Source organism: Centroberyx affinis, unplaced genomic scaffold (genome assembly GCF_046629955.1).
Source record: "Centroberyx affinis isolate AG114_WGS23_722 - 3 ecotype Tasmania unplaced genomic scaffold, CSIRO-AGI_Caff_v1 ptg000684l_1, whole genome shotgun sequence".
Classification (NCBI taxonomy): domain Eukaryota; kingdom Metazoa; phylum Chordata; class Actinopteri; order Beryciformes; family Berycidae; genus Centroberyx; species Centroberyx affinis.
Genome location: NW_027279305.1, coordinates 272,515 through 297,701, shown reverse-complemented (window position 1 = coordinate 297,701; position 25,187 = coordinate 272,515). Strand labels below are relative to the sequence as shown.

The 25,187-nt window shown below is 42.4% G+C and overlaps 1 protein-coding gene across 1 annotated transcript in view; it reads right to left on the bottom strand.

The window, feature by feature from the left end:
• Positions 1–20,960, bottom strand: part of LOC139643973 (guanine nucleotide exchange factor VAV2-like) — a gene marked incomplete at its 3' end in the record, with an annotated part of 169,420 nt that extends 148,460 nt beyond the window's left edge. Inside the window, exon 1 of the mRNA XM_071519303.1 lies at positions 19,782–20,960. Coding sequence (XP_071375404.1) covers positions 19,782–19,985 — 204 coding nt within the window. The remainder of the gene's footprint in view (positions 1–19,781) is intronic.
• Positions 20,961–25,187: the final 4,227 nt, after the last annotated feature.

Genomic DNA, 25,187 nt, shown 5'->3' with positions numbered 1-25,187 from the left:
CCAATGACGGGGAACCAGGCCTCCTCTAATTAATGGAGGTGGAAGCACAGAAGACAGGGGTGTCAGCAGGGGTGCGAGGAGCCTGAGGCCTCTAACATCTGGCTGACAGGTTTCATGGAGTTCTTCGCTGAGGACGTGCCCCCCCCCCCCCCCACACCTCCTCCACCCCTCCCCCACCTCTAACTCCTACGGTCATCTCGGAGATGTGGGGTGACAGCCACACAGCGCTACCTTCACCTCCGACCAAACCTCCCCAAGGAATTCAGCTGCCACAATCGAGAAGACACACACACACACACACACACAAGCAGCATGCAGATGCACAAGTGTAAAATGTATAAAATGTACACACTTTTTTATTCTTTATTTGGAAAAATGGTATGTATGGGAATGCTTCAGGTGCCTTTGGAAAAGCAACTTGAAATTAACACCCACCAACCTGCCAAATTCAGGTAAAAAATAGCTGTGGCACGTAACGTTCTCAGTTCTCAGCCTTTCCGGTGGGTGTGAAAACAAAGCTTCTCCAATACTGAGGCTCTGATTGGTGTGTGCTCAGATCTGACAAAAGGGTTTACAAAAAGACAATAAGCTAGAATGTGGTGCTGCATTGTTGGTGCAAAAATAGCACAGGAAGCATTTAAGAAGAGGAAGGAAAACAAACAAAACGACTGAAGTTATCAGTGACCGTGAGGAGGGGGCGAAATATAAATTTGGGGCTCAAATGGTATGCAGGTCGTAACCAGTAGTCGATTTGTACACAAATTTCATGGGGGATGGTGGGGTCCTTATGGAGACAAACAATTTGATAGTGGCGACAGCATGGAGGGTAGGGGACCAGCTGTTTACCCTTTTGTTTATATTGTAATAGCACAAAGGTAATGATATTCAAAAGACATGCAAGTTAGGGATGTTAGGTATCAGATGCTCCTGCCAATGCCCTGAACCAAGGCACTGTTCTCAGAACTGGAGTTGGTCCCTGCGTTGCAGTAATCAAATTAGGAGCCACTGCACAAAATTCAGCACATTCTAGCACTGTAAACACCTTTGTGCTCTAAGTCCTGTGATCCTTTGTCAAATTTTATTTGGGTTTACATGAGAACGACACACAGAGGGCTTCCTCCCTTTGACGGTGACTACCTGCCACTGGAACAACAAAATTCAAACTAGGTTAATCTTGACTTCCTGTTTATTTTGTTGCCTGGCAACATCCCGCTGAGGATGAAATGTAGCTTAGTGTATGGCCTAATGGGTTTTTTTTCTTCATTAATATAATTTTGGTGTTAAAATGTCAACTAGCTATCTAATCTCTGTTTACTCTATGTTTCTCTTTTTCCCCACTTCAAACAGTGTAGGCTAAATTATAGAAAATAATCATTATGACGCCAAAATAATATCCTCAAGGTGTCATAGCCGCGTTGCAGGTTTTTCTGTGCCATCAACCAATAAAAAAACATGCATCCGTATCAATGCAGGTGCGTGTGACCCCCCGCCCTCGGATTTGCTGTAAACTCCAGATGTGCTATATTCTCTAAAATGATTAAATATCAATAATAAGTGGCTTACACATTTCTTGATTAAAAGATATCTTTGTGCCATAAAGAGGGATGAAAGGGGGATGGCAGTGTTACAAAGGGGATGGTTTTTGACAATTTTCATTTCAAGGGGGATGGCATCCCCTCGCATCCCTCCTCAAATCGACTACTGGTCGTAACTGACTTGTGTCTGACCAAGAAAACAACAAAATAGAGACTGACTTTGATATACTGTATTGCTTTGGCAACATAGGTTTCCTTCCTGTCATGCCAATAAAACATATTTGAATTTAATTTAATTTAATTGACTGACAGATTTGCACTGTCTAAAACAAATTATTTTGCTGTCAGCATGATCAAAATCAAACTGGTGGCTATTAAACTGAACAGACGTCCAAGTAAATTTTTTTAAGATGCATTTCAGGTGCTCTGGTGCACTAAGCTGCCATTCAAACCTAGAATTTCTTGTTCTTGTTTACAAAAACATAGTTATCATAAATATTTTATATTGTCGTAAAGTCCAAAATCAAAAGCCCAATATCACTCTGTAATCGACCTTATCATTAGTAATAAAGATAATGAAATGCATCCAGTTGCATTTTCTGCAATCCTTTGATAATATTGTAAGAAAATAACATGTTTTGGCTAGTGGCTAGTAACTCTGAAATCCATTAGCCACATTTAATATAGCACAGGAGCATGCACAGCTGACAGACAAAAAAATATTTCAATATCTTGGCCAGTCCAAAAGAGAAACAATGTGTTCTAGATGTATGCCAAGGGGTGTTGGAAAGGGGGAAAAAAATCACATTAGCTACACATCATTTTCAGATGAAGGTTCATGTGATGTGGCCAAAGCTGGAAGCAGATTGCGGTTATTAATCAAATCAGTGTTAAACGATGCAGTGGATTTTTTTAAAAGGTTGCTTCCATGATTACACAAATTAAATTCCAGCAAGGAAAATATATCAGTGCTGTCATCTGAACAGCCAGTCATCAGTGCCAGTCAATTGTCTGGATAAAAGTGAGCTCATTTAGGCTTGCCAGGCCGGTTATAATGAGCTCCCTATAGTAACAGCCCTTGTGCTGACATTTAAACACTATTAAATACCTAAGAGATGCAATATGTCTATGCACTACTTCTAAACAAATATGATGTGTGGATGGGTGATTAACTGAGAGCAAACCTCTAATGGGACACATTATCATATCATAGCACGTGTTACTGCCTGAGGAGAATATGTTTATAGAAGACAGAAACCCAAGCACACACACACACACACACACACAGTCACACAGGCACACGGAGAGAGCATCATAATAGTTATTTTTCTTGGATAACATTATCGGAGCACGTATCACGCTCCCCTGCTGTTCCCAACAGTATCCACTCTATTGCAATTCATTCTAATTCAAAATACGCATACGCATCCTATCTCTCCACGTTCCATTACTATCCCATTCAAAGGTTTCCATTTCCTCCCCATCTAATCTGTAGTAGAGGAAGAGAAGAAGCAAGAGAGAGAGAGAGAGAGAGAGAGAGAGAGAGAGAGAGAGAGAGAGAGAGAGAGAGAGAGAGAGAGAGAGAGAGAGAGAGAGAAGTTAGAAGAGGAGAGATGAGGAGGTGCATGTTGGTGTTGGGGGGGGGGAGATGAATGTGGCCAGGCCTTGCAGTTCATCATCTCAGGAGGCCGTCTGAGGGTGGTGGTCAGGGCAAACGCTATCCCAGACTCCTCCTGCACTCCTCCGTCAAGGTCAAGTAATATAGAAAAAAAAAAAAAAAAAAAGGCAGGACCGAGAGAAGTGAGAGAGTCCTGCCGGGAGCGCCGCCAAGGGCAGAGACTAGGAGGTCAAGCTCAAACATACGTTCACCACTCCGCCACATGTAGTCCGGTAGTGCGGCAACAGCCATCTGTCTCGATATACTGTATACCGGAGACTACAATCTTAGCAGGGAAACTGTTTAAGGGCGGGGAAGAGGTTACTGGAAGATGAGGGACAGCGGAAACTTAAGTAGAGGAAATAAATCATCCTGAAATGAAAACCTCTCTGCTGAGAGAAGATTGGATACAGCCAACTTTTGTCAGTGAATAAATGACTACATGGTGGAAAACACAAGAGAGAGAGAGAGAGAGCGAGAGAGAGAGAGAGGAAGGGCCAGTTCCATTGTCCGAAGGCAAATTTAAAGACTGGGAACTAAAATGTTGTTGTTGTTGCTTTCTGAAAACAATGGACAAACCTGTGAATGCCCTAAAAAAGATGCTCTGTCTCACCCCGGTACACAAATTGAGTAAATCCTGGGGACCCGGGCTCATTAAAACATACTCGTGCTTTAGTCATGTGGAAACCCAGTGAAAACAAGCCTGCAACCCATTTCGGGTCACAGCTCAGAGTTTACGAAACACTGGCCCTCGAGTAGCAGCTCTCAACTGATGTGGTGGTGAGGCACATTTGCTTTCCATGGAGGATCAACATAAAACCAAATTATTACATTCGATCATGACTAAAACAGTTTCACCCAGGCTCAAGAGCTCCTTGTGTTTGCAAGCTTGGGTAGACTTGGAATGACATTTTCAAGCAACTAGTAAAGTTTGTCTTGGCTCCACTTGGCTCCAAGTGCAATTAGGACCACTGAGCACTTGCTTTCTAGCCTGCTTCCAGACTCCTGAACCGCGTCCCACCCACTCTTCAGATTTTGTCGAGCGATTCAGAGAGTCTGGTGTTGCTCTACTCAACGGCTTGTTCTCGCTCGGAGAAACAATCGAGCCAATCAGCGCCTTTGTGGGCGGGAGTTTGAACCATTCTTGCAACGGTTTTTCATTGGCGTTTCGGCAGAATATATTTGTTGAAATCACCCCCTTAACCAACATGTTGTCTTTGCAAAAACTATATTTTTGTCAGAATTGACCAACATTCTTGGTAAAGCTGGTAAATCTGCTGGCTAACAATGGATGTAGAGGTTAACTGGCTGCAGCATCAGTCTGACTGAAGTAATGTCAGAGCGTCCAGATACATCAGTCATTAGTGATTGGTTCGGGGAAAATCAAACCCCCCACACACAGAAAACAGCTAACTAGGAGGCAATCTCAGGCTGAATAATGGAGTGGGTACGAAATGGACATTCTGTCTGAATATCAGGCTTCTTGCTTTCACCAATAGAACAGAAAATGTTAAATAATTTGCAGCATGAATTTAGAGGGAATGTCTCCACTGCATCCAACCACCCTGCCTTGGCATGGCAGATAGATAATGAGCACCTGGACTCGCCTGAAACAACCATACTGCTCAAACACAAACAGAAACAGACACAGCTGAATGAGAACGCAAATACAAGACTCGTAAAAGCAGAAGTTGCCCCTCTATTTTTCCATAATTCTAATTTCGGCCAGCACACCTGCATTGCATAATCATGTGGGATCAATGATGTAGAAACATATAACGTGACCCTTTCTTTACAAACTCAATTCAACAGACTGAGAGGCAACAACTGGTGAGGAGAACCTCCAGCTGTCACATTACATGACAGTTCATTTACTGTCATGTTGCTGATCTGAAGCATGGTCCAGTGGCACTAAAAAGGATGGAATTTGCCCAATAATCCAATAACTGATTAGGTCTGAAGTATAACACAGCTACGGCCATGAAAACGATTGGCAAATTAGAGTCAGAAAGTGAAAACCCACACACATACCCTCTCTCACACACACTGACACACACTCAATTGCTGTGAACAAATCTCTCCTCCGGGGTATGAAATTTTAAAACGCCTGGCAAAACTAGTTTCGGAAAGCCTTTTTATAGCGCATGATGCAAATCTTGAGAGCGAAATAATACCTTGCCCGACTCAGAGAAAAGCAAATTACACACATCAGCACTTTGTACAACACAGCGAGCACTCGACAACAGCATACACCCACACATTCCTCTCTGAAAACCAGCAAAGTCACGATAAGAATGCAGCACATGCAGTGGGTTCGGCGGGATAACGGCGGGGTGTCCAGACTCCAAGTGCATATTTTTGCGCCAGGCATTGTTGAACTCATCCAAGGTGGGGATGGGTGCGTTCTGAACTCTCTGTTCTCCGTCCAGATGTTTCTTGTTGTCTGGCTAAGCGCAGGGAGAGGGAGGGGAGGGGATTACACAACTCTCTCTCTCTCTCTCCAACCCACTAAGTGCTTAGGCTAAGCAGGAAGCGGGAAGCTGTGAACGTCTTTAGCAAGGGAAAGGGAAAAAACAGAAAAACTTGGATAAACAGAAACAGAAAATGGCAGATAAATCAAACCTGTCACCCCTAATTGCATTTCACAGGGAAGGTTCAGCGCTATGCTTGTTTTGGGGTTTTTTTGCCAACATTCCTCAAGCGAATATTACACCCCCCATAAACACCAAATTCTGTTTAATTTTTTTTTATACCATGATGCAAGAACTCTGACGAAGGGTAAATCAATTTTAGAGGTGGGCGGACTCCAAATCTCCTCAGCAGTTTTTAAAAGTTCCTTCGCCTTATGCATTTCTGCCTCCTGCCCCTGATAGAGTCGGTGCTTGCTGCTGATTTGCAAAGTTAAGAATGTGTGTATAATTAGTGTATAAATTATTTACCATTTATAAATAACCTGTCAAAGTCCATCTGTGTTACATATTGACCACTGACAGTAAAAACAATGTGCCTATTGTCTCCTAATAGGCTAAATGGCAGTAGGCAATAGAGGAGTTAGCACTTAACATCAAGAAGGCTTAAGTAGTCTACTTTCTACTGTTTGTGTGGGTTTGTGTACAGCTTTTCTAACCCAGAGACCACCATGGTGTCAGTAAATCCTGCTTGTTGTCAAGGCCTTCTGTAGTTAAGGCAAATCCTTGTCTGCTAATGGAGGGTAAGTACTTGTGGAGAACCAGATGAGCATTGTACGTCAGTCTGAGGGACATGCTCAATTTCACAGCAGAAAGCCACTAAAAGCTTCCTCTCAATCAGACTCTCTTTGACTCCACCTTTTTTTTTGTTTCTGCCTTTGTTTTCCCGGGAGCTTCCACCATTAATTCTAAATTGTTTAGCTTTCCTCTCTTCACACTTGGTTGCTTTCATTATGCTAACACCAAACTGGTGGCAGGTTTAACGTTTTTCCCCACCTTTTTAGATGGAAAATGGGATTGCACGAGCTTACCTGCTGCATTCCTCTAGCTGGCACTTCTGAGAAATTGGTTTAAGATATACCATCAATCAAAGGCAGACAGGACAACCTTGGCTATAGTCAATACTGTCTGGGAAAAAAAATCCACTTTCCTTTCCTCACCAGCTCAGTTACAAGTCTTAAGGGAGTGAGAGTGCTGATAAATGCTGAACAACTACAGTTAACAAGGACAATAAGTGATATGGCCATCCAGTGAAAAAGAGGAGGGTTTGGCCAATCACGTCATAGATGGAATTGGATCCATATCCATAAAATTAGCCCCAATACTTCATCATATGATCGGTAAATAGGCAGTACTGCTGAAGCTATGTGTTGTCAGCATTACATAGGCCTAAAAGTTAATTTAGTATGGATGTGATTGCTTTAAATTATAGTACATAATTGTACATTGTATTGGTTGATTTCGTACAGACAGTTTCATCTGAGCGCTTTCGCGTTGCTAGGAGACGAGTGAAAAACATCTGGTCACTAGGAAGTGGCAAGATGTTTTTAAGGTGGAAACAACTTCAGATTGCTGGAGATCATGGATAAAAAGCCTTTGGCTTGTGTTGTTGTGTGGTCGGATGTTCTCTAAGGACTGGGTTAGGGTAACACATTCTCAAAAATAGAAAGGCTTACATTCACTAAGGACGATGAAAAGCACTGCATGGATCAATGCACTGAAGAGGATGGGAGATCAGAAACCGTTGCATTTACCCACAGGAGTTACAGTGAAGTTCACGACATATGACTGCCTAATAATTAATATTGTAGCTAAATGGCTACATAAGCTACTTCATCCAATTCAGCAACAGCAGCAGCAGTACAACTAGCTTAATGATTCGCTACATCATTAACGTCAGTGCAAAACATGACAAAACATCATCGTTGAATCAAGCTATTCTTGATCCATTCACATTCTGCTTTCTATCTTGGATTTTTTTCCACACTAATTTTATATGTCAAACAGCAGAGGTACCCAGGACAACAAATGAAAACATGTAATTTCTCTGATCACAGATGTAAGCCCAAAATAAGTGGATGACAATAGTACTTGGAAAAAACACAATATCCGCACTGGATACTCGTTTTTCCCAATCAGTGGGCCCACCCCTAAAAAAGACTACGATCGACAACAGATTGCAACTTTCAAAAAATGAAATTCAGCCACAAAACCTTAAGAACTCATGCCAATTTGCCTGCTTGCTCTCATGCGTATAATAAATGTCAGGTCAATGTCAGGTCATCTGAAATGTGCAAAGTAGACTTGACTGACTCATATCTGGAAACACTGAAATGAGGTGTAAACATCACCAAATTTAAGCTTCTTCTGTTCAGAATCATTGTAAGTAACCAAGTACAAGGGGTGCACATGAAATTTGAACTAGTCCATTGGTGCTGACTCATTGCAAGACAGTTACACAATGCAGGGCTGACACACTCAGTCCATGAAGAAAGATACCAGGACCTCACATGCAGTGCAGACTGGACATGCTGTGTGACAGCAGACTAAACATAAACATAACACGAGTATACATTTAAAGCTGAAAAACTGTTCCAGTGGAGCAGCACTGGCACAGTTGTAGTATAACGCTTGCCAAAATTACTGATAGCAATCATCAACAACGCTTTCTATAGCTGCGATCAAGTGTTTCCTATTGGCCTGTTTCATTATTTTCCTTCCTACAGCTTTTTATGCGTTAGACTTTCCTGTCCACCAGAAAGGATTTTGTGAGATTTCTTGGCAAAGTCAGCCACCTAACTGCCAAAGCAGATGAAATAAAAGCATGAAGTCGAGCTGACATGGCCTTTGTTAACTGTGACAATTAGATTTCATTAGCATGCAGGATGGGAACTTATTTCAGAGATACAATAATGAGAAAAAGTTAGACGTAGAATTTTAAGGCCTCTGGGGGCGAGTGGTATCAGGGGTTTTTTCTGCACCCTCCAGAATACAGATTCATTTCTACCAAAGCACCGCTAACTACGTGGTTTTGTTCTGTGGGAAACAGGAGAGCGTAATGGTTAGAGAGACCTTCAACTGCACGACTTTGGGTCAGTCCCTGTTGGTAAGCATCTGCCCTGCTGAAGTGTCCTTGAGCAAGACACTGAATCCCCACCAGCTCCACGGACACTGCTCTGTATCTGACCTCTGACCTCTGACCTCTCTGTGGGGGGGGGGTGAGGGTGGAAAGAAAATTTCCCTACATCAATGAATAAAGGATAACATTATGATTATCATAATTTCTTTACTTATGATGAGACCTCAGATAAATGTTATGTGGGGATTTCGCATGCTGAGTAGGATTTTACCGGTTGTGGTTTGCAAACACAACTTTCAAGTTTCACTAGCTTAACAACACACAAAGCGCACACCCCCTGAACACGGTTACCATAATGATACAAAATGCAAGTGCAGTGAGGTGAAACACAAGCAGACAAGGCTCGATCCTAAACGAGAATGAATCTGGGGTTGGCTTCCACCTTTTGGTGAGTATTGAAGGAGAGGATGGGGATGAAGAGCGGTGCAGATTTGGTCTGTTTTCTGTTGGAAAGGCAGCTGCCTGTGAGCTTAGCTATCAGCTTTTCTGCTACAACAAAGCTACACTAACAAGCTAGCTGCCAGCTCACAACACACACTAGCTCTGACCAGAACACAGTTCGAACCGCTACCGTAGCCAGCGTGGCTTTTAGATATAAAAGGATTCAGCAGTGGTTTTGGTTGCAGGCGGACACACCCACTGCTAAAATGTTGACGCCCAGAAACGTCCCGAACATTCAGAAATAAGAGAATCCAAGCAGAAAGCAGATGCTGTCACAGACTACCAATGGGCCATAAGTGATGATTGAGTATGATCATTTTTGGATGAGTTTGCTATATCAAGGGGGAAGATCCTGCTCAGTATGCCTTTAAATCTAAGTGTAACTGTACATAACCACACAGGGACTACAGCTACAGAATTCAATGGATATAACTGGATTCAATCACACACCGAAATGAAATTCACGGGCCAGAGGTCACACAGTGTATAAAGCACAACATGCTATGGCTGAAATAAAATAACGTAACGCGTGTGAATATAATATTGATTGAAGATGTGTTTGAGTGAGATTGCAATAAATATACCGAGCCTATAACTGGGAAGAGTTTAATCTACGAATCACAAGGCAGCACACACTGAGCTAAAGGTGGAGCAGGAGGAAGTGATCCCTTCCGCCCTCTGTTACCCACAACACGCTGTTCCACTTTGTTTGCATGATTAACAAGAGAGCGAGCCGTGGAAAAGATCAATAAGCACTGGCCTTTTACGGGATTGTGTCTAATGTTGTAACCCTACCTTTGTGCCCTTCCTATTCCGCAGCCAATTATATGATATGATCAATACGCGTCAGTAATGGGATATCGGCGCTTCTTGTGGCGCTGCTATGGCAAGGCCTGCAAAAAATCCATGGCTAGTGCAGCACATAAACACTCCTATACTCAGTGTTTTTTTAGTTGCCACCAGGCAGTGCGTCACAGGAGTGAATAATATGTTTCCTTTGGCAAAGAGATAGAGAAAATATGAAGCTGCTTATCTTTCCCCCAGCAAGAGGCTGCTAGTGTATTAGTTATGTGTGTGTGTGTGTGTGTGTGTGTGTGTGTGTGTTTGTGTGCAGCTGGGAGTGGAGGTGTTCGGGGGGGGGGGAACTGCTCTGTGCCTCTCCCCGGAGCACAATCCAGATCCTAATCTGTCCCCGACCGCAGGAAACAGCCACAATCAGTCTACCACCACAACAACCCAAATTAGACTCCCAGCAACAATACCGTTCTGACAACCGCTCAACATGACAGGCGTTGATGTAATCGGGTAAGTGTCATTATTGACTGTCGTGGCTGAAGAAGACGGATGCCAGTCAAGACCTGAGAAGAAAGCCGATTACTGATTTCCCCAAAAAACGAAAGAGCCAGAGAGAATCCCAAAAAACAAAACAGTAAACAAGAGAAATATGTTTTTTTCAGTAGGCGAGTGCGAGAGGAAACTGCAGGGGGGGAGATGCTGCCATCTGTTTGGCTCGCCTCCTCAGAGACAGGACCATAGCCTCCTCTTTCTCATTTTCTCTGTGGAATGACGGCGCCCAGCAGAGCATGGCTGGCTCCAAAAAGAGTCAGGCTTCATTCCCCAGCATGCCCATGCTAATCACCCCCAACAACCACTGTACAGATGGAGCCTCTTTAGAAATCAGACGGCATCCATAAGGCTCCATGATCTCTCTGTCTGTCTTTCTGGCGGAGCGGCAAAAGTGGCAGAATGCTGTTTGTATGCTGCCTCCACTTTGGTCAGGTAATGATTGGATAATGTCAGATTGATCCTAGTATCCACTGGATGTACTGTAAGAAGTTACAGTGTTGTTGCTAAGGTAATTGTACTCTCCGTAACAAAAACAGCTCAGCACTCGAGGAAACGCTCTTTATTGAATTTGCAGAGACGCTGTGCGCTGCCTTTACATGACATCACCTGAATTCTCCCGGCCTGACAGCCTGAAAGATTCGTTCATTTCGGAGTTCCCCCCGCATACACACACACCGCATACACAGACACACTGCATGGGCTCACGTTTCAGACTCGCAGCAGCATTTCCCTTAGGAATGTGGCGAGAAGAAAGAAAGAGGGAACAGACAGTTGAATGTTCCTGAGGTTTTACTGAGTGTGTTTAAAGGCACATGATGAAATAAATAGTTCTGGTGTTCAGTTCTGATTGGCTGAGTCATGTTTGAAGCCATTGTAAAATACACACCATTGATCACATAACTTTTCATTTACACATATATATATATATATATATATATATATATATATATATATGAATGGACCAACCAAAAGTCACCAGTCATGCTGGTTGGAGAACTATATTGCTTGGCGGAAGAATAGCATTTAGTCACCATTATTGAAATATTATCATTATTTCACTATTTTACAATGATTTTATTACTGAATCATTTATTTTTATCTATTTACTTAACTGCACTTGCATCGATTTTTTTGTATTTTTTATATGATATATTTCTAATTTGACCACTACGAGATTTTCTGCATACACAATTTTGAAGGAGACTTCAAAATCATAGAGGTGCCAGCAGCAGCAGCAGATCTCCTCTGCTGATCTCTCTTCAAACCACTCCAAGCTTGTTTGTTGTGATTTTGTGACAGGAAGTGAGGTCGGCCACCCGACTTTTCCCAGAAATCCCTCCTCATTTGCGGGAGGCGCGCGCAACATCTGCACAGACAAGTTCTGCGACAACGACACCGAGGAATGAAACAGGCCTGACTGCACCTCTTGCTGCTCTGAACTCAGCTCTCAGGAAGGGACAGCTCTCAGTGCCACAATGTTTAATTAATTTTGTGATATTATTCAGGATACTCAAGTATTCTGCTTTAAGGGTTGGAACATGTAAATGGAATATCTCATTTATAATAGACAGGAGAAGTTCATGTTCCGATTAGGCTATAAGCAGGCACGCAGTGGGGGGGGGGGGGGGGGGGGGGGCTCCCTCCACTTTTTAGTTCCAACTTTTGATTTAGACTTCATTGACTATAGTGGGAAAAAAGTTCCATCTGGACATAAACTCCTTATCAACTGTTCTCTGTACTTGGCTGAATGCAAGCACCGCTTCAGACACATAAATCTGATTCTAACTCCATTCTGCTCACACATTCATATCCCGCATGTATCTGCTCTGATGTTTATAAAACAATATGGACTCCACTAAAGCACTGGAGTCCTGAGTCCTAGGTTAAGACTCGGCTACAAGCACTGGGGATCCAGACCCACTTTGGCAGTTTTTATAAACCTGGAAGTTTTTTTTTTTTAATTGTCACTTGTCTCGTTAGTTTTTGGCTGCGTATTGTTGTGCATTGATGTAAATTGTCAAAATAAATCATGTTTAATGTGAAAGACAGCAACATAATATTTGTTGTAGCCTATTGTAGCCAAGGTTTACATTGTAATACAGTGAACTGGAAATTGACATATAGGCCTTACCTTACTTTTTTCATAGTACTAAAGCACTGATTATAACAAACTTTTTGGGTTTTTTTTTTTAAGTGTATAGCTTCTTTGTTTCTTATACATTTCCTGCCTGGATATTATCCAAAGCATATTATTTATGTTTTATTGTGCACTTTTTTAGTGATAACAAAAAATGGCATAGTAGTATCAACATAACAAATGAGATGCAGGTGATGTGAATGGTGTAAATTACATGATACAGTAGTAGGCGATATTATAATAAACTTTAATAATCTGTATTTTTAACAGCTGGGATATTAAAGCATGTAAAAGCCCTTTTCCTATTCACGGTTGGTTTTGCAGTCTGTGTCCGTTCTGTTTCCGAGGGAATATTTATATGCGGGCCACAGGGCGCAGCGGTTGGAGACTGTCCTTCAACCAGAGGAGCAGGTTCAAACTCCCCCAGCTGCAAACATCCGCCCTAATGAAGTGTCCTTGAGCAAGACACTGAATCCCTACCAGCTCCAGGCTGCTGCTCTGCAGCCGGCTCTGCACTCTGACCTCCATGTGGAGGGGAGGAAGAGAAAATTAAAATTTCCCTATAGGGATCAATGAAATATTGTGTTAATTAATCAATAAAGGGATATTTGCTAACAGGATATGAAGAAGCATGTACGCATCTTATTGCAAACATGGCCTTAAACAGAGCATCAGCAAGTATATGGAAAATAATCAAGGCAGGTAAATGCACTGAATGGAGGACATTAATATTGTAGTATACAATTACTATAGCAGAAGGACTTACAGCATCCACCTAGCCTCTGGCAAGTGTATCTGAGTCATTTCCATGTCAGTTTTCATTAAAAAGACCAAGCAAATCCCCATGAGAGGGGGCTAATCCAGTTGAATTTGGGAGCCCATGTGGGGTCATATTGCACTATCTACACTACCAGTCAAACGTTGGACACACACATTTTTTTTTATTCTTACTATTTTTTTCACATTTTTGAGTAATAGTAAAGACATCAAAACTATGAATTAACACAAATGGAAATATGCAGTGACCAAAAAAGTGTTCAAAACTATCTTATATTTTAGATTCTTTAAAGCAGCCGCCCTTTGCCTTGATGGAAAGGCAAAGGCTTCGGAAAGAAATTCATACATAGGATCAACTTCACTATTTATATTTGTCTAAGAAACACATTTCAAGCATTTAAGCAGAAGCCTTTAGATCACAATGGCTTCAAGATAATGAAAAGCATATTACATTCAATCAGGTGTGTCCAAACTTGACTGGTAGTGTATAATATCTTATCTTAATTTTGAAATTGAAAACTGCAGCCAGCAGCTACTGAACTGCACAGAAGTCACTGTGAAAGCCACACTGCTTGGCTACGCATTGTGACTGACAAGTTTACACAAGAGGGATTTCGACCCCCCCGCCCCCTACTTTATAGGCCGACTCCAGACATGTCAATGCACAATTCGCATGCTTAAAAAGATTTTAGTGACCTCAGTATGGGGGTCTCTTTGCTTGGTTGGGAAGGTTGGGGAATCCCTGGCCTGGACCCATTCCCTCCTTGTCAATCCCATTAGCTTCCAGCGGCTCTGTCTCAGCTGTGCAACCCAGGAAGTGTTGGTAACGAGCTCCATTAGCAGTATTACCTGCATCCGGCAGGCGCGGGGTCACTGGGTCAACAGTAGACCAAACACCGAGATTAAATTACCCCTGAGGGAAGGAGGGGTGGTTTTTCTACAGTACTCACCATCCCCCCCCTCCCCACATCGGTCACAAACTAAGTAGAAATGAGGCCACAGACATTTCAAAATAGTAGGTGGGCTGGAATTCACCGCTGCATTTTCCGGTTCACACACTTACTTTGATCTGATTCCCACCCTGCAGAGCGCCCCTAAAGCCGGGACTTTCAACGTTAGAACCACAAGCTACAGAGAACAATGGAAGTGTGCTGTATGACTGTGATCAAGACAGCTTGTTTCTAGTGATTAATATGCCAAAAATGTGCACCTGCATTCCAGCTACATTACACCACTGTAAATTATGTTTGATCTGTAGGCATTGCACAAAACCACAACTTCCATTTAGTATGACTGATTGATTGATTTAGATTTATTTGTCAAGTGTCATGCACCAGTTAGGTGCCCAGCCCATATGGGCTTACAAGACACTACTTTACATCACACACATACATCCACAGGGTTACAAACATACTAAAAGGTACAAAATATTTTGTCTTCTTTTCCACACTCTCTCTAGAAATGTAAACAAAGACCTCTTCTTTGAAAAGACATTTTAACATATAATATTACCTTCACAAGACCAGAATAAATGTGAATTTTTTTCAAACAAAGAATTCCTCAGGTCACTATACCTTGTACCACAAAAAACAAAATGAAATTCATCCTCAATAATACTCAAATCACACAGAATACATAACGTTTTTCTTCAGGTACAATCTACCCACCACTAGTATGAATACCGGAATAAAAAAAAACAGTGTTGGGCTCATTTTCTTGCTAATGCCAAACAAAGGAAAATCATCTCCTGTTACTTGCTGGTAACCGATATTGCTGCTGGGAGCTGGACAAAGAGGAAGACACTCAATTATTGTGAGTGGAAGCAGCAGTCTCTGTGTGAGTCCTGGAGTCCTGCGGAGCGCTGAGACTCTCCTGCAGCTGAGACAGGAGAGCTGTGGGCCTAGCCAACAGCAGTGCAGTCTAAACACAGGTACTGTACATCACACACACACACACACACACACACACACACACACACACACACACACACACACACACACACACACACACACACTTACAGACATACACAAACAAGTCTTCACCTACATACACAAACAAAAGCAGGGCAGCACACACAACACACACATACATATCCGCCTGAGTCATCCCAAAGGCATTCACAACTACCTCACTAACAGGGAAGAAAAAAAAAACGAGGAAGACTGAGTGAAAAAAAAAAAAACACTGCAGAACAACACACAAAAGGCTTCAGAGAGCACACCTCAGTCTTGTCTTTCAGACACAGCCTGAGGCGCAGCATTCAGGATACATACACTTTGAGTTCAGAAGCATCTCCGAACACCAGCGCTCATTAGGCATCCAGTTACTTGCACAACCTTGAGGTAAAGACAAATACCTCCCTCGCCTTTAAAAATACAATCAGGGATTTATTTGACGGTCTTAATAAAGGTCAGCTCAACAGCTTCTCTCCAAGCGCTACTTAGAAGACTCGCCCCCCCCCACACACACACACACACAAAACCACAATCTCTGGACTGCACTAATAGAACTGTAAACCAACTATTTGTTCCCATGATATTTATTATTACCCAGGCGGTTTTTGCACAACCTCCACTTCATACAATATCTGTAACTGCAGATTATAATACTTGCCAACCTTAAGAAATGTTTACACTCCAGTTCCCATAATTTACTTCATGCACCTCGCTGTATGCGGTATAAATCTACCTCATTATACACCGGACCAATGCACAACTGGGCACTCACTGCATTTCCCTCTTCAGCTGTAACCGTGCGGAATGTGATGCTGCTTGAATGCACATTTTTTTAAGCCTTTATTTATTCAATGAGAGATTGCTGAGTGTGCTTGCTCTATTTCAGCAACGCCCTGCTTCACATTCATACAGTTACATTATATTCACACCTGGGAACTAGGCTGCACAACCACAGACTTCTCTTGTTGGTCAATTTGCAGCTTCACTCCAGCAGTTGTGAACTACATGTGCCTTGTTCAAGGGCACAATAGCAGCACTTTGAGAAAGGGGAGAGCATTACTTATTCATTTTTCCCAGCAAGATTTTCCCAAGCAGTCCGGGAACTAAAGCCAGCAAACTTCCAGTCACAAACCGCTTTATTTGACCTGAAGACCACTGATTTGTACATTCAATTTGATAGCAGATTAAACTGATTCTGTGATGTATTCACATGTACAGTCAATCAAACAAACATTTACACTCTCAAAATACATGTTAAACTCAGGTTGAGCTCTCACATACTATCAGTCCTTCTATCAAAATCTCAAACTATTCATTTTATAGTGAGATTAGTGGAGTCTTCACTTAAATGACTCATTATGTTAATGTTAGGAGAATGTACTCAACATGTGGCATTACAACTACAGATTAAATCCAGTTGAGAGGAGACAGAATAATGTTTGAATACATATGCCATTTAATGGACACATATATCCAAAGTGCCTTACAGTAGCGTGAGTGCAAATATTTTTAGCATGGGTGGCCCCAGCGGGAATCTAACTCCTAACCCCGGCAGTGTTAGTGCCATGCCACTGACTATACAGGACCATGATAATGACCTGGAATACAAACCAGGGGTCAATGCCAAACGTGCATGTATTGTTGCAATTAGACAGTACAAATTGCTGTGTTAACAGCAGCAGATGTAACTGAACAGAACTGGTGTGTCATTAGAAACGGGGTAACCACATCATTTCGTCTGAATGTAATCATCTATGTTACAGTGTCGCCAAAAGCCACATTCCCATGCCAGGTCACAGAGCATTACAACCAATTTTAACATACTCTCACTGCCAAACATATTTGAGGATCTTATGACCAAAGCTTTAATAGCAAAGCATGTTCAGAGACAGAAGTCAATTTCAGAAACTATCAATCACCTAGCAAATGGAGCAGTTGAGGGAAGAGGACTTTTGTCCAGAGCAAATAATGTAATCACCCTGCTTCACCTCCGTTTCGTTTGGCTGAGCCAGTGAATTAGTGTGTTCTGAGTGTTAAAGCACATGCGCTCCGACCTTTTCCTTGTCATAAATCACAAACCCCTGTTCTGCTGCCAGGATTTTGTTTAACCCAATTTGTCACAGAGGACACCCCCTCTCCCCCACCTCTACCCCCGCTGCAGCTTCACGTAGTGGGACTGGAGCACGGGATTAGTGGGCGGATCAAAGCATGCCATCCAGACCTCGTTCTCCTTGTAATCATGGAAGCCAGTAGCTACTGGAGCAAATCAGTCAAGGCTACTGATGGCAACCAGGAAGGGAGTGTGAAGGACTGAAACCACATAGGAGAAGCGAGGAATGTCTACAAAAAAGAAGGGGCAGCCTAATAATATACTCAACAACACAGATGCAGAGAGAGATTGAAAGGAAGGCTGACAGACAGACAGACACACAGACTCAAACACACACACAACTATGACAGAAAGGGGTCATGGAAGGTGTGCCAAGAATATCAGACAATTGTGCTGTCAATGGGCAATCGTTCTGGCACGACAGCCACTCTAACCACTCTGGGCATAACAATAATCATCTGAACATTTCTTAGCAGCAACATCTGGCTAGTTTGTCTTCTAAGCCTAGTTTACATGCTATGAAACATAACAAGGCAGCGTTCGACCGAGACTGGCACACAGAATGGAGCCAAGCAGAAAAGAAAACTATTTCTGCGGAGTGGGTAACCATGATCCATTCATCACGCCGATTCCCAGACATCTCACCATAATAGTGTGGCTCACAAGTATTTTAGGACAGGCATCAGGATGAATAAAAAGTCAATAGAAATGTATGCCACAGCCCACTTTTCCGCCGCTGCTGCGGTCATGTAAACTTCCTATGGCACCAAACACTTCCTCATACTGGCTTTGAAAACATAAACCAGTTTTGATGACAACTGAAGCGGAGGGGGCATTCACAGACAGTGAAACATATGACAAATACCCCCAACCCTACCAACATATAGACCCATGTTTGGATAAAGTCTAATTATATACTGGGATGATGATTCCCCTCAAATCCCTCAGCTAAGGACATAAACTTCAGGCCACAATACAGGAGCAACTTCAGCTTGTCTTTTCCTCCCTACTGTGCTGTATGTTCGTACCTGATGTGGGGTAAATCATATCTGCAAATAATTCACAGATTTTGATTTAAACTGCTGCAACCAGATGGAAGGTGTTTACCAATTTGGCGGGTGTCAACTAAGCTGTTCATCACCGCTAAGCAGCAGACTACATTGACTTTCAAAAATTCTCCCTTTATTTGTCTAAAAACTTTCTGACACTTATTATATTGAACGATGGAGCGAGCCACACCCATCTGGTACTCCCAAAACAAACAGTAAGAATTCTTCGCAAATGATTGAACTCAAAATGCTTCATTTTCCCTTCCTGCTCAAGCAGAAGAGCGTTTTTCTTTTTTTTCTTTTTTTTTTTGCACCTTTGCCCGAGCTCTTCTCCCACCCACTTGACATTAAACTGACTGGAGAAGAACTCGCTCAATACAAATCACTGAATGGCCTCTTATCTGTATCAACTGTATAGACCTTGTAGCTTTCAGTGTCAATGAATAACTGCCGGTTAATTTCATTTACACATCTCATATACCACACTGGAGAGATAACCTGACAGTAAGCACACACAAATGTAGTAAACTGCATGGAGAGGTGAGTGGTACTGCACTATTGAAACGGTTTGTAATAACATGAAACACTGTCATCTACGAGTACAACAGCAGCCTACAAGAAACCAGTGTTAGAGACATAGACATACTAGTACCACCAATAGTGTGCAGGGGTAACACGTGCTTATTGACACAGGACTACTTCCTCCACCACCGAAGAGTGGTGGAGGAACTGGTGAACGGGCCTTGCACATGTTAAAGCACCCACTATGTATTGTGAACGCCTGTGTGACAACCTAATTATCAGTTATCACAGCTGAATTCATGGTAGCCATGTGGTGGGCTGTGGCCAAGAAGAGGCTCTGTGACCTGGGTGGTTTCTGAGGAGAGTCTCTGGACCAGCTGGGGAAATCTGGGTGGGGGGGTCAAAATGATAAATAGGCTACTTTAACTTTCCTATCAACTAACAACTAAGGCAAGGCCCCCCAACTGCTGGAACACGTCAGTGACCAACAATAGAAGACTGTGGTTGCAGTGGGCACTCCCAGGTGTGAATGTGAAGCAGGGGATGGATGGAAAACAGCACGTGTGTTCAGTCGGAATAAATACAGCTGTGAGCTCAAATTCATTATCTGCTTGTTCTGTGGGCTCAAGTTTGCACTGACTCACCTGTGACATCTGGGGTCTGAAATTGATCTCCTTTAGGTCCACTGATCCCGGTGAGAGATTGTGCAACATCTGGCACAAGAGCACCCCGTCTCGTAGGGCCTGTGCCAAGTCGAAGACGGCCGCCGAGGGCCATACAACCCGGTGGTTCGGGGGCAGGACCTTGCAGTCTATCAACCACCGCCCGCATTGTCTCCACTCCTCCATAACGGCTTTGGGTTGACTGAGAGCGTTTCCTCACACACACACTAAGTTCACTAGCTGGTTCACTGGGCTGAATACCGCGGTTCCCAGCGCGCAATCACGGCAGTCCGTTCCCTCCCGGTGCCGGATATCTTAATCATTCACTAAAACCAGGCTCGGAAACCAAGTAGGCTGTTTAGCAACTTTACGCGTTATGGACGAAAGGGCTTGGTTGCCGCACTATATCCCCATTCCAACTCATGTCAGCTCTGCTTCTGTCTTCTCCTTCTTGTAGCAGTGGATATAAGGGGATGTTGACGTTTTGTAAAAGACGAAATTTTGAAACTCGTTCCGATATATTCCGTTTAGTAGACGGCGGCGATGTAAGCAGAAAAAATAGCCTGTGCGCTACGGGGATTTTCTTTTCTTCATTCTCAAAAAAAGTTTCCTCGGCATATCCAAAAGACGTTACCATAAGGTCATAATAGCGACGGATAAAACCATTGAATGCTGCAGGTCGTGGTCCAATATCGACTTGACTAGTGTCTTGTATCACATTTCAGCGTCGTTCAGCAGCACAGCCTACGAATACGATACAATGTGGAAAATACAGCGGTGCGAGTCTGGTATGTTCAGTAGTTCAGCTAAGCATGGAGTGACCTACCGCATTTGTTCGTTTATTCGTCCTCAAAGTAGACCCAGAAGTTAACCGCGAAGCGTATATTCAATTCCAGTAATCTCCAGAGCAAAATATCACACAGACCAGCCTTTCTACAGCGCCGTGATCATCCTTCAGTCTCTCCATAACACTCTAAACATCTCTCTCCGGCAGCGGAAACATGTCCAGGGAAAAAAAAAAGAATCTATGTTCACATTTATCTAATCCGGTTAGAGTTGCTTTGCGCCTTTACGCACGCCAACAAAAGGGTTACGCGTGTTTTTGGTTCTGTTTTTCTGTGATTTCTGCCTCCCTTCCGTTCATGTCCTCTCTCTACCTCTCGCGTTCCTCGTTTCCCTTTCGGACGGCGATGTTTAGCAGTCCCAACTCCCTGCCTAGCTGATTCTGAGGAGCAAACGTCAAGGCGCGCGCTCGGCGATCTGGCGATTGCACAAGCTCATGTGTGCTAATGATCCTTATCATGTAAAAGTGAAACTTACAATATATTACTGCACTCGTGAATGGGCTGTAAGCACAAAATATGTTCGTTTCAGGGAAATACGGTGTGTTTAAACTAAAAGTTGTGTATGCGCCCTCTGACGCATGAACTGCACATTGCATCGGCTGCACAGATTCTCAGACTGAAACACGGGCTAGTGGTTCCCTAAGTGGGGTCCGGTGCCTCAGGGGTTCTTGAGGAGATTCCAGGGGTCCTCCACCAAAAAGAGAACTAGTAAAATGTCACATGTATTTCATTTGAGGAAACGGCAGTGGGAGAATGATATAGGAATGACTGGTGATTTTGATCAGAGGTTTCACTTCTTTCAGCTCTCCCCACTGTTATCTCTTCACATTCAGTAAAACTTGTCCAGTTCTGTACTAAATTATATATAAGACAAATCCCCCCAGATGAGGTTCCTTGAGAGAACATTTTGTTAGCCCCGTCCTGTAGGAATGGAAATAAGAATAAGCACAATCAGATCTACAAAACACTTATACACAAGCATTGTTTGTGGGCCATGCCAGAAACCTTGAATGATTAATATAAAACATTTGTCTTCTGGTATGTAGATCTACTGCGTTTACAGAAACACAATATCCATGGCTCTACTCCTGAGAGAGATAGGAATCAATATATCAAATATACAATGTTTTAATGTTACCTCAACAAACATAAAAATAGACAAGACAAATATACCCGAAAATCTATCAAATTAAACTAGGAACAGTAGATTTTAGAAATAGCAGGGTTTTTTGTTTGTTTTAAACTTCTAAATCCTAAAATTCAGTGTACAAGCAATAAAGTAGAAGCGAAGTGTCTTACTGCACCATTTGTATAAGACTATATACAATTACTGCAGTCTGTGTAGGATAAGCCACCTATAGGTCTACACTGTTAAATGGTTAACCAAAGCCTGGCCTAAAGCCTGAGAAAGCTCTGTGGTCTTGGGGCATGTGAAAATGCTGGAGCCAGAGGAATAGCTATTGATATTTCCCTTTGCACAATGCATGCTGTGACACATAAATGATTGATTTTGGCTGATGGAGCCATGTGATCATTTAAACTTTGTTAGAGCCTTTAAGCAGCCCCATCAACCAAATTAAAAGCATTAAATGTTTAAGGAGGGCTATTCTGGGGAAACAGTGCTGTTATGGCACCTGTTCTTGGCTGGAAATGAGCTACATCTCTGCCAGAAAGTATTTCAGTATGTGAAAAATGCAAAGCTACTTCCTTGTTATAAATCAAGCGATGACATCCTCGCAACCAGTTCCAGTACAAGTTGTAAAATACATAAAAGGGCGACAGTAGCCTAGAGGTTAGACAAGGGGGCTTGAAACCACTTGGCTGTTCAAATCTCCAGATCAGCTGGAGAAATCTGAGTGGGGGAAGTGAATGAGTAACACTCTCCCTTCCCTCAACAACTAGGTGCACTACAGAAAGATACTTAACCCGCAGCTGTTTCACTACAGCTCAAGGGTGTGAATGTGTGGGACTGTATGAATTTGAAGCTCCATGTTGTTAAAAAATGCATGTGTGCTCTGCAAAGCTCCACTAGATAGATAAATAAATAAATAAAAAGAAAAAATGTATTTCTACTATGTTGCTGAACCACTGCACATATCAGCCTATAATGACAGTCCACTAATACTACTGTAAAGAAATGAGGCTCATCTTCAATTAAGTTTCAAGCTCAATGAGTACCGTTTAGAGTTGATTTAACTTTAATTCCTAAATATACTTTAGAGAAAGCAATCTTAAATGAACAGGTCACATTCAAGAACTCACAACAACTTATAAAGATGAGATAAGATAAGATTGCACTTTATTGATCCCGTAAATCCAGGTGTCAATTGGCAGAACAATGACAAGGCATTACAGGAAAGGTAATAAAAAGATAGTACAGGAAAGATATAAGGCAATATGAATACACATAAAACTATGAAGATAAAGATATAAAACTATTAAAAGTGTCTCAAGTGTCTAAGTGGTGTTGAAAATTAAGTCCTGTGCAATAAATAACTCCTTTGTCAGATTTAGTCCAAGGATAATGTCAAGAAGTGCATTAAAATCCATGTGCAACATAGTCCAGATCAAGTGTTAGTGCAGTTGGAAGGGAGGTCAGGGGCAAGGGGGGGCAAACATAATAGGCCCTTTTCACGTCGTCATGGTAACAGCTTCCGTGTTGAGAAACTGGTGCATCACAAATTTGCTATGGCAACTTTCTTTTTGCGACTTATTGACAAACCAATCCAACAAAGACAACAAAAACAACAAAATTGTAATGGTTACTAGCACTAGATACATAATGTATTAACGTTATGCAAATGAGGTGATGACTGCCAAGAGATGACAGCAGGCGCAAAGAAACTGACGCTGAACCTTAAGGGAAGAACTTGAAAGTTTTTGTACTTCACCAGTGTTAATTTTTGGCAGGTTGTGGAGCGATTTAGCGAAGGCCAGAGCTGGCAACGGGAAGTTGTAATGCACCTGTTTCTCAACGTGGAAGCTGTTACCATGACGATGTGAAAAGGGCCTATTGGTGGACATCCGTAGCCTAAAGTTACAGAACAGACCAGAAAGGGTCATTAGTTTGAATCCCGGGACTGGCTGGAAAAATCATGGGGAATATGAATGAGTAGTTCTATTTGGTCCTTATTAAACAACTACCATCAAGGAACCCATGAGCAAGGCATTTACGCCCCAGTTGCTCTTGCAGTATTGCTGAGTAATAGAAAAAGCTTGTGGTGCTGGGCAGCTTCCAGAAGTGAATGTATGTAAATATAGGAATGTGATGCAGTGCAGTGCTGAAAAAGAACATGTTCAGCAAAAAAAAAGAAATCCCTTCCTGGATAAATAAAGGTTTAAAAAAGATTAACAAGCACCATAAAATGTCCCTTAGAATTGGGGATTTGGGCAAGTATATTACAAAAAAAAGAGGCTTTTCACCCCAAAAGGAGAATAGTATTATGAGCTCATTTGCAATTGAGTTTCTCGCTGTATGTCATTTATTTTATTGTACAATAGCATATATCTTTTATCGAATAATACATGCATGTAGAATTCACTTTATTAAGAATACTACATGCTTTCACTCAACTGCACACGATGAAACCGCATCCATGTACTCTACATTCTGTTCCCCAGTCATGTTTTTTCTACAAGGTCATAAAAAGAAAATGAAAACGAGAAACGTGAAACTGATAAATTTATTTTCTGAGCTAACAAAGTCTCCCATGCGATCCGTCTTGAGCGTTGCATGTGTGTGGTGTTTTTATAATGGATCTGTGCACAGTGAGTGATGGCCAAAAGAGGCAGGAACGACTAGTTGTCACTGAAGTTGTGGCATTGATCCATCATGCCCCAAGGCTGTCGGGGGCGGAGGGGGTGGCATGTTCCATATGCCACAATGGGAAGATGGGTCACAGAGAGCACGTCTCCCTGCAGCATGCTCAATGCAAGGACAGCGAACTGGGCTGGGAAACAAAGTGTAAATGATGAATAGCCTCAGTGTGCATGCAGTTGGAGCTTCCTTCTTTTTTTTTTTGTTACTCTCCCAGCACTGATACACAGCACAAGTGATGAATGTTGCAGCAGTTGTGTGCCCTTAACCATTGCTTCATAAAAAAAAAAGGGACTGAAATATGGTTAGGAACTTGGAGAATTTATGTGCTAGTACACTGGAGTTGAGAAGAAAATGCAAATGTATATGACCCATCCCGAAGATTTAAGTGCACCCATTGAGACACCCCCCCTCCCATTTGGTAGTTCTCCAATCAATGAGGATAATGTGTGGGGACACTGTATTATCTTCTAAAATAAATAACACGCTGACACCAAACTAAAACCTTGACAAAAAAAAAAAATCTAGCTTTATGAGATGGTACATGGTGGCCATCTCTTGGTTGAGTACTGAATTGCAAGCAATGTTGAGCCCCTGATGTCCTGCCTCTATGCTTGGTTGATTCGATTATCTCTACTCATGACCCAATATGAGTCAGTGCCATAGAATTTGAATTGATAGAACGGTCATTCCCGTTCAAATCGACACTCTTGAATGGTCAATTGG